The 11,370-nt window shown below is 29.2% G+C and overlaps 2 protein-coding genes across 2 annotated transcripts; one reads left to right on the forward strand and one right to left on the reverse strand.

Annotated features, from left to right (window-relative positions):
* Positions 1-2,685: 2,685 nt before the first annotated feature.
* On the forward strand, positions 2,686-4,398 carry LOC123298387 (allergen Tha p 1-like). Its single transcript, XM_044880374.1, has 2 exons — positions 2,686-2,842; positions 4,232-4,398. Exons 1-2 carry the CDS (start codon positions 2,686-2,688, stop codon positions 4,396-4,398), a joined length of 324 nt encoding a protein of 107 aa, XP_044736309.1.
* A 1,433-nt stretch (positions 4,399-5,831) lies between these two features.
* Positions 5,832-8,710, reverse strand: LOC123299264 (ejaculatory bulb-specific protein 3-like). Its single transcript, XM_044881600.1, has 2 exons — positions 8,447-8,710; positions 5,832-6,170 (listed from the first exon to the last, which is right to left on the reverse strand). Exons 1-2 carry the CDS (start codon positions 8,637-8,639, stop codon positions 5,947-5,949), a joined length of 417 nt encoding a protein of 138 aa, XP_044737535.1. The 5' UTR covers positions 8,640-8,710; the 3' UTR covers positions 5,832-5,946.
* Between the last annotated feature and the right edge of the window lie 2,660 nt (positions 8,711-11,370).

Here is an 11,370-nt window from a genome sequence, read left to right on the forward strand (position 1 = left end):
AAAATATTTAAACATAGTGGAGTAAAATAAAGAAACTTGGGTATTATTTCCTTAAACTCAAATATTGGATCCAATTTGGTTTATTTCTAATAAAAACATCGGGTTTTTGTATTTCGTAATGACATTAATATCTAAAAAAAATTTGTTTCTCCCATTCTCAAATTATCCAGTTTTAAGGATCCGGTTACGTAATTTTTAGGATATAAGTTTAGGATGTATTTTTTGTTATTTCAAAACCTTGATTTTCAAAAACAATATAAACATACATTATTTTGGTTAATTACCTTCATTAAGGTAAAAGGTCTCAGTTAAAAATTAAGGAAGTAAATAAAATCTCTCATACGTAATAAATACGTCACAATAATAATTACAATAAAGTTTAAAATAAATTACCCAAACAGAATTTGATGCTCTCATAAAACAATTCAAGAGTAGCAAAGAAAATAATAAATTTTATATCGTAAATTATATTTAGAAATATCTTTTAAGAGATATTTATTTCATTTGCATGTTAATATCTTAATTATTACAGTGTGTAACAGAATACACATGTGTACACTTTTTATATTTATACTATGTATATGAAATATATATGAAATATATCAAGATATATTGAGTTTAGTCCCAAGTTTGCAAGGCCTAAAAATATTGATGCTACGAACAAAATTTTGGTATTGCTGTTCATAAAATCACCTAATCAGTCCATTGTCCATCCGTTTGTCTGTCTGTTCGCCTGTTCGTCTGACATCACGATAACTCAAAAACAAAAAGAAATTATCAAGCATAAATTTTTATTGCGTGCTCAGGACGTAAAAATTGAATTTGAGTTTGTAAATGAGCAACATGAATTTAATTTTGTTCAATATGTAATTTGTATATCATATCTGTAATAAAATTGCCCATAAATAAAAAGAAAGTAAATTACTTTTGATAATATTACTTCTCTAGCCTGTTTTTACCCACGAGCTATAGTTAGTATGTAAAACAGTATTGGTGAATTCCGCTGCATGGAAAATTTGACTGTTACATCCAATAAAGTAATTTAAATAAATAATTTTTGTAGAGAAAAAAGTTAATTTGGGAATAATTTTTTACTATTTAAAAAAATATTTAATGACATTTAATTGAGTATTATTATTTTATCAACATAGAAAGCGAAATTAGAAACAGTAGCTGTGGTTAAGTATGAATCTGCCAATATTTACAATGGTACGTTAAGAAGTAATTCTGATATATTACCTCGGCGATCTTATTTTGATAACTGAAAATTTTTAACATTAGTACATGACATTTAGTACGTTTTGGCTGTGTTAAAAACAGTTATTCTTTGCCCAACGACTAAAAATGTATAGGTAATAGCCCTTCAAATGCCTTGTCGTGTCTTATTTTATTTCACTCTGAGTGAAATAGGGGCTTAGTTTTTTTACAGGGAAAAAACTTAATGAAATATGGCATTGCTTTTTCATAATCTAAATTGGAAGAACGACTGCAGAAACGAGTAACAATTGCGAAAATGGCTAATGACAGTTAATAGGGCAGTCATCTTAGGCTTAAATTTAAAAAAAAAAACATCAGTGGTCTATGGATTGACGAACCCACAATAGGCTACTTTTCAGACAGTTTGATACATTTGAACAGTGTTGTTGTAAGCTACTATGGTTATTCAATATTCACCTATTTATTTAACGCTTGCTGAATGCGGAATATTGTTAAAATTACGAGTGGGTTGGGTTGAATTTGTCGACTATAGAGGAGTTGGTTGGGCTCTGAAGTTTTAGCTCTTGCGTTCAAAAATGGGACACTATTACAGAAATTTTTTTTGGTCTATTTTTTCCTAAACCCGAATGCAATTTAAGCCTCAGATCGTTTAATTTAAAGGCGCCGGTTGTTCAATGGTTAAAGGACTTTCCCAATTAGGGCGGCTTATTTATCAATAAGGCAATAGGGGTATATTGAGTTTTTCGTAGCACTGCCACGAAGAAAAATGTGAAACAATTAATTTTTGGGATCTACAACGAATTTTCGTTGCGAGTATTCAACGATGTAGTTCCAGGATCCGTATTCTAATATGGTGCAAGATGCTTACCATTTTATACAAGACTTGTTATCGGCACAGTGATTTTTGTGGCAAAAGTAAACATTTTTCAAAATGGGTTTACAAATCAGTCAAAACAATAAAGTTTTTTATAGAAACAAAATTTTTTTATTTTAAATTTTCTATAATTCTTTGTGTGATTTTTAAATACACCTAGTTGCTTTTATAGTGAATTCCCCCTTCTGGTAAAATCAACCCGGATAAAAAAAATCGACATCCTATCGGGTCAACTGTAATATATTCGCGATTACACAAGAACAATATTGATTATATTGATTGAATTGTAACAAACAGTTGATTTAAAAACTGCTTTTACCGGATATTTTATTATTATCTTAAAATATTACTGAATTACTCCACATACATTTATTTGAAATAGAGAAACGGAACACTAAAAAAAAAAAAATTGAAGAAAAAAAATGTCATTTATACCCAGATATTTATTGCTTTATATGATAAAAATTTTGTATAAATATAAAAGAAATTGTTACCACAAAATCTGATTTATAAGGTTTAAAATAATCATTTCACTTTTTAAAACGTAATATTTTAAAGTTTTTTTATTTTTGTAAATTTTTTTACTTCAAACAATGAATATGTATTTGGAAACAATATTAGTTATTAGTATGACAATAGTGTTATTAAATAATAGTTCTGCTGTGGCTAGTCCCAATAAATATATTGAGCAACAATTAAATTGTGCATTGGATCAAGGACCATGCGATAAATTTGGATTGGAAATACGAGGTAAATACGATTTTAATTTACTGTGAACCATTGACGTTAGAGTTATATAGACTGAGTGTCAAACGATTTTAAGCGTGCCAACATCTGAGGTCATTGCTTAGGTCAACCATTGTAGATTCGTAAGAAAAAATGTAAAGTGATACGTGATAAGTATTTTTTTTTAGTCAAAAAGCGAAAAAAGTGAAATCACGATGTTTTATGTAAAACATTTTGTGATATGAAAATTTGACATTTTATTTGTTTTTAAAAATATCCCTAGCTAACCTAAACAATTACCTCAGTTGTTGGCACGCTTCTCATTGTACGGAAAGATAGGCGATGTTTAGTCTATATAAAATTATAAAGTCAATGCTGTGAACATACTTTTCATTGGTTAAAAATTCGAATTTATAAAATTCGATTGATTTATTTTTTAACATAATAGTAAAACAAACTCTATCAGAAAATAAAGGAACTCATTATCAATCGCTACAGTAGTAGCTAACTGGCGGTCTGTATAATATCGATTTTCGAAAACGACTTTTTTTTTTCTTTTTTTTTTTTTTTTTTTAATTAAGAGACGCAATCTATACCTCAAAAACTATAAAGTTTTCAAGATTTTACTCATTTACCTTGTATTCGGCTTTTGCTCTCCGTAAACAGCAAGCATGTCAAGGTAATATTTGTTTGAAAGTTCCAGTAAAAAAAAATCAGAAACTGTGATATTGATTTTTTTTCGTTTACTATTTTCTACTTTTTTATATATTTTTATTTAATATTTATTTAAAAATTTTTGTATTTCTTATTTATTTAACAATTTTTTTGCAATAAATCATTCTCGGAACCGTAATGTAATCAATTCCTATTCATAGAATAATATAACATACGTGCCATGATGGCTCACTTTAGTATAACACTGTTAATGTGTGTGTACAACAATTCGTGTGTCTATCTCATTCGCAGTCATCACCAACGTTTTGTCCTAATTTGCGCCTTCACGTGGTGTTTACGAAAAAAAGTTTCAAACAAAAGTTGTTCATTTTTTTTATATAGAACATTAACGTTTATACTTTTGTTTTACTTCAAACGGTTTACAAGATGGGTTCTTGCCTATGTTGCTCATTTACGAAATCAACTTTTTACGCCTTGAGCACTCTATAAAAATTTCAGCTTGATATCTCTTTTCGTGTTCACAGGCGGACGAACGGACAGACAGACAACCAGAAATGGACCATTTTGGTGATTTCATGAACAGCTTTTACTAAAATTTTGTTCTTAGCATCAATACAAAGAATTCGTTAAATATTCAAGGACCTACGTTGCTAATTAAAAAAAAAATAATGATTTGTTACTCTTCTAGTTTTCGGTGTTTGTTTGTATATTTTTATTAATTTTTATTGTCACTTTCAGAATATTTACCGGATGTAATTGGACGAAGCTGTGAAAAATGTACACCACAGCAAGTGGCAATGGTTCGACGGTTAATACGATTTATTCAAACTCAATATCCTGAAGCATGGCATAAATTATTATTAAAATATGGTAAGAAGAAGAAATATGGAAGTTCGAAAGCCTGAAAGGGGATAAAAATACTGTAGAAATTTTTGTTAAATTATTTATTAAGTTTTGTTATTATAGTTTTTAAGTACCTATCGAAGAATTTTGTACGTAATAATTTATATTTTAATAAATTTGATAGTTTTCGATGAAAGCGGAGATGAAATCTATTATTCTGAAATTCATGAAATTTCTTCTAATATTTTTTCTTCGGAATTAGATTAAACTTTTAGGTATTTGAAAATATTGTATTCCAAAAAATACAAAAAATTGGCTCATGTAACGATTCAATGAGCAGTTAAATATCGCCGTTGGAGTGATTCTGGAGATATTTTGTAAATTGCTAGTCGAATCGTCAAATGAGCCAGATTTTTATAATTTGTTGGTTCTATTACCCATGGACATGAAATTTTGGTTGAATTTTCCATTGAACGACAGGATTTGGAAACTACTATCGATTTAAGAAATTACTCCGAAATATCACATTTATTTTTGGATTTTAGTCGATATCTCAGAACTCTACTTGTCTGACCATTTAGACTAGGACTCGATTTTTGTATTTTTTAGATCAAAGTAATCTTAGAAAATGTTTTTTATCTAAATTCGGGTAGGTTTTTATGAAAAGAGTAGGTACTGGTTATGCATATATCAACGATCTTGGAAATGGCTCCAACGATTTTCATGAAAATGAGTATGTAGGGGTTTTTTGGGGCGATAAGTCGATCTAGCTAGGTTTCATTTATCAGAAATGTCGTTTTATCCGTCTTTTCATGAAAAATTCATCAGACATCTATTGGTGTATAACGTAGTTAATGAAATACAATGCAAATTATAACATAACAAAAAGGAGGCGTTTGAGTAGTCTAAAGTGAAAAATATGACTCTTGCTGACATCTATTGGCGAATAACCGAGCGAAGCTCGGTCATCCAGATATTCATGTTTATTTAACGATTGGCTGAATTAGTTTTTGAAATACACTCTACAACCTGTACGAAAAGCTTTTATTTTAGGGCGATTCTGCAGAAATCAGCAAAAATACTTACCTTTATTGTCAAATGAGGTAGGGTTTGTATACTTTTTGGATCCTAAAATATCTAAATAATCCCCATGAGATCTATTTTGCGGTTAAACGGTAAGCTTTGGAGGTATTGGCTGAAGAAAATATTCCGAAGATACGGAGAAACTACGCCCAATTATTAACGCATATCTCCAGTTTACCTATAAAAAATTTTCTAATGTATCAGGATTTTCATTTAAAAAAATCTAGATGAATTTTTAACGCATTTTATTTACATAAATATTCAAAAATTAGTATAAAAACACTAAATTTAAAAAATATAAAAAAAAACAAAGATCATTTTTTTTTTTCAAACAAAAAATATTTAACAAATTCAACAAATTTAAAAAAATAATAATTAATAACACATTTTACAAAATTATTTCAATGTGGTGGGATAACTTCAAAATCAAAAATTTTTTTCAATTAATTTAAGCACAAAATAAAGCTTTTTTGAAATAATTTACAATTGGTTGGCGCAGCAAAATGAATATGAGCGAATAATGAAATCTATGATGATGCTTCAGCTTCTGCTAAGGTTTCTTTAGCTTTTTCTTCTTGTGCCATTTGTTCGAATTTCTTTTGATATTCACCTTTTGGATCGAATTTATTTGTTAGTTTTTTCCAATCATCTGAACGTTTTGTTGATAAATGTTCAATGACTTTTTGTGCGGTAATTTTTTGTTTATCGTTACATTTTGAACATCCTGTTTGTAGTGCATCGGGTAAGATTTCTGTAGAAAAAATAAAAATTGATTAGGATAACATAATCTTATTTGGCCACCTTGAGAGCTTTTAATCCTTTAAACTATTTAAATTTACAATTTTGCAACTCATGATGTGGATGGAGGGGAGGAAATTATAGCATAGTTGGGAATTTGATGTTTTTGCTGCAGGGAATTTTAGCAAATTTTTGTTCTATATTATTCTAAGAGTATTAATACAGTTGATACACTGTTTTGCAAGAAGTAAATTCTGATCGTATTTACCTCCGCTATTACAAGTATACCTTACAGGCAACTTCACTGATAATGAATAAAAATTAAGAAAATTTCGTATAATTATTTACAAGACATGGATTTGGAATAGACATTATTGCTATTTTTAATAAGAATATCTCAAATAAAATATCGGGATAGATTGTAAACAACGATGTTGACAACGTTCCCCATAAAAGCATGCGAAACAACTTTCTGTAAACTTTTCCTCTCTATGTGAGCATTTAATATATGAGTTGAAATGAAAGTATAAATTAGTATGCAGAGAAAGTTGTTATCATTTTTATCAGAAAAAGGTAGGGTTACATAATCATAATAAGAGTTATACTTGGTTGTCACATGATTTTTTTAGGGTTCGGTACCAAAATTGTAAATAAAGAGCAGTATGGTGAGGCTATATTTCAAAACGTATTTTTTCCGAATCGAATCTTAGACTTTTGATTCTAACATTTTTGATTCCGGAAAAATTTTGGTCCTAAGTTAACAAAAGATCAAAATATTACCAAGCATTGCATTTATTTTTGAAATGGAATAGTTTTACGGAACCCTCAATACGTGAGTTTGAATCACGTTTACTTTCTTGTTTATTACTAAATATGATAATATTTGTCCATTAAGTGAAAGTTATATGTCATTTAAGTTCATTAGCATCGATTAAAATATCTTCTTTAAGTAACGATATACGATACCATAGTAATTCGTTATTAACTTGATAAAATTCGATATTTCTATAAGTTCAGGAAAAAATGCTCCTGTATAAAGTGAATTATTTTTTAATATTATTTTTGTTAGGCAATCTTAAAAAAGTAGGTCGAATTAATTGCCTAACATATAATGTTTGGATATTCTGAAAAGTTTGCCTGAATCTTTTTTCATGACTTAATAGAATAGTGACTTTAAGATAGAGATGAAGGAGGCCAGAAGAATGATTTTCAAGATTAAAAATCGAAAGAATTAAATGGTCTGTGTTTCAATATTAAGCAAAACATTATTAAAAATTGAATGTTTTACAAAATATTTAAAAGAGAAGTAAAATTTTTGCCGACTTTTATAATTTTCAAATTTGATGACGTTTACAAACCAATTTTTTAGAATTATGGTTGCTTGTAAAACTGTAACATTGATTTTGACCTTTAATTTAAAAATAATAAATGTTTTCATAGTACATGTGAAAATAATACTATAAGTAAACCGGTAAAGATATTTACGTATGCTCCTTTTGATAAAAATGGCTGTAAAATGTGATTTGAACTGATCTTAATAGGCATATCTAATTCCAGTTTATTCTTATATATTATTTAGATATCTTCCTTATTTCCTTTAAAAATGTCCCGCTTAGGAAAAAAACAGAAGAAATAGAGAAATAATATTAACATTTAATTTTGTTCATTATGTAATTTGTATGTCATATCTGTAATAAAATTGCCTACAAATAAAAATAAAGTAAATTTCTTAGTTGATATTATCTTTTTTCTCTGGCCTGTTTTTAGCCACAGGTACCGCACTACGGAATTTCTCACGGTCAAGCTAGTTCTCATTTTATTGATTTTTTGAATTAATATAATTATTCTAACAGTTAAATTGTTTCTATATACTTATAAATTAGAATAGACAATTCAAGAAATTCAAATTGTACACGTCATCATCGAATTCTATTTAAATTTTAGGCAAACAATAATTGAAAATCATCTTCTTAGGGAGTTCCTTAAAAAGTGAATGTATGATCATATTTCAGACTTCTGTTTCGAATTTATAAACGAAAATTGAGAGTAAAGTTTTTGAAGTAGTGATGAGCAAAGACTAAGAGAAAATCACTTATACGATAAAAAAACGATTGCCACTTGCTATAAATTTCTTTATAGTTTTTCAAATTTTTCCTTAGAAAAAAAAGCTTTTAAACATCACTCGAGTTTGATTGTTAAAAATTTGAAGAAAAAAAAAGTTTTACTATTGATTTTTCAACTGATTTAAAATTTATAGGATTTAAAAATAATATTAAAAAAGTCACTCACTTTTAAGTTCACGTCCTTCCGTTGTGCATGATCCTTCACCCATAATACACTTAATATAACTGGTTAAAATACGATCATTTGATAAAATTTTATCAACATCCAAACCATCATATTTTGTTGGATATTGTTTATCACCCAAAACTACTACTAAACTTAATGATACTACAAATATTGTTACAATTAAAAATCTCATATTGTTATAATTTATTATATTTTATATTGTTGCTAATTTAATTGTTGTATAGTTGATTGTAAGAATCTGTGTGAATATTGCTGAATCTTCACTATCCTTTATACTAAGAATACGATGGTATAAAATAATCAAGAATATCAATTCAAGCACGTTTATTTGAAATTTTTATCATTTATTTCCATTTCTTTTTTCAAATTTCTGATCGAAAGTTATTAATTTCATCATGAAATTCGAAGTAAAAAATATGCTATGCGTGAGAACACTTGAAAAAATTAAATAATGATTGAAATAAAATTAGAACTCTGAAAAAGTATTGTGAGCGACGTTTCGATTTGTATTGATTTTTCATCAAGCTCTGGAATTAAAAGCAAGGAAAGCTAAATTATTAAAAATTCCCATAAAATTGGGGTGTAGCAAAGTATTGATTTTAGATGGAAATATTAATTATAGTCAGTTTACTTTTTAGCAACTTAAGGGTCATTCCTAAATTTAGTAAGCATGTCCCAATACCCCTTCTTATGTAAGATTCAATCTTGTTTTGCTGATACTAAGTTTAGGGACGAAGGGAAAACTAGCACAGCGATTAAAGAAAGACTCCAGAGAGGCATTCGAGCATACTTTGCAATTGCGAAGCTCTTTAAAAGCAAGCCTATGCCTTACTAATAACCTATGGGAGTGAAAACTGGACACTCACGGTAGAAGATCAGGAGAAGATAAGAAGGTTCGAACGGAAAATAATCAGAAGAATCTATGGAGCGATACAAATCAATGAGACAGAATGGCGTATCCGGAACAACAGGGAGATATAAGAAAACCTGGACGGTGAAGACATTGTTAAGTTTATCAAATCCCAAAGACTCCGTTGGTTTGGGCACGTCCAGAGAATGGAAGACGCCAGGATGCCGAAGAAGATACTTAACGCCAAGATCTATGCTACCAGGAAGAGAGGAAGACCAAGGCTAAGATGGATGGACCAGGTGCTGGATGATTTGAGGATAATGCGAGTCACTGGATGGGGAACCAAGACCCAGGATCGATACGTCTGGAGGCGCATTGTGGAGGAGGCCAAGGCCCATGTCGGGCTGTAGCGCCTATTGTTGTTGTTGTTGTGTAATGTGATAGAGTAATCAACACTGTCTATATATGGTATTTCAACAATTAACTCAGTCAATTGTTTGTTTTCACTTGTTTTTCTTTAGCACAGAGTTATAGTTCGCGATGTACATACATTACTTCTAATATTAAATTTCAACTCATAAAATCTTATGTAAGAAAGGGCTTAAGTCCCCCTCCCTCCCCTATATAAGCACACGAATAGATTTTTAAAACCTCCCCCCTCCAAAATGCATATCTAATAATGAATGACCCCTTATCTAATCAAGAATATATTTTTAAGAGACTGTCATCAAACATGTCCTCAGCTCAGTTTTTCAGCTTCAGAAACTAAACCTCGAAAGTAAATATGTTCTTCATATTTAGTAAAACTGACTAATGTTGTTCTTTCAAGCATAAACTGTTTTAATTGGTATCGGCGCCTAAGATTACTCAATCTCAGATGGCTCAGTTTTGAAATCTGATATCTGTAAACGTTCGCGGTAAAGTTCTTATAAGCCCACTGCGCATCAGTTTGTTTTTAAACTGAAGAGCTTTTTAAAAAAAAAGTTAAGGGATATATTTTGAGATAGGAAGTTTTGTATGGCACAAAAGGAATCTTCTTGTATATGTAGAAGCGGGGTCTAAGTTTGGGGTGCCTTGTTTCATGTTTTCAAATTTGAGAACAGTCTTTCGGTTGAGGACACGAATTTACCAACAACTCAATTATAGAAAATAAAACTGATTCAATGAAGACAATAAATAAGTTATTTGATTAGAAAGTGATTCATGTGACTTCCAATAGCCATATCCATCACAGCTCATAGCTTGATAACATGTATATTGAAAAAAGATAGATAGATAGATGGATATATACATTGTATGTAAAAACTTGCTGTAGTAGTCTGTTGACCCAAATATTATAATAATATTAAGGTGGTACTTTACTTAATTTTTATAAAGCAACTTGTATTATTCGTGCAAAAAAATATATACAAATTAGAATTATATATTGGAATATTTTTAATTATAGACTTCTTAGTTAAAATACTAGATGTGATATTCATCAATTTTCGCAAAGATACTGATATGGTTCACACATGGTTCACGTATTCAACCTCCCATACGGTGAAAATACTTTTCTAACTGTTTAATATTAATAATATTGATTTCAGTATTTCTACTGATATCAAAACCCAGCACATGCATTTTTTTAAAAATGTTATGCAAATTCATAAAATCAATTATCGCGAATTTTTCTGTAAATATTAGTTTTACAGAAAAATTTATCAAGGTAAATTTTTATCAAGAAAGAAAAATTATCAAGGGATAAATTATTGTTTAAGTGATTTTCTATAACTTCTCTGTTTCTTAATTTTAACTGAAAAACTTTTAAAAAAGTTTTATTTATCTCATGAACAAGCCACCCCCCCCCCCCCAAATTTCTACGCGATGTTGTGAGAAATCGTGATACAATAGTTAACACATAGGTACTTCCATTAAAAAGTGGTGTTAATACCTTGCACAGATACATTGCCTACTGGGAAGTTATTATTAAAAAATGTGTAAGAAGGAAAAACTGTATCTGTTATCACCTGGGTCTTGGGAAATACATAATCGATAAACTGTATAGTTTTAT

Source organism: Chrysoperla carnea, chromosome 4 (genome assembly GCF_905475395.1).
Source record: "Chrysoperla carnea chromosome 4, inChrCarn1.1, whole genome shotgun sequence".
NCBI classification, from domain to species: Eukaryota; Metazoa; Arthropoda; class Insecta; order Neuroptera; family Chrysopidae; genus Chrysoperla; species Chrysoperla carnea.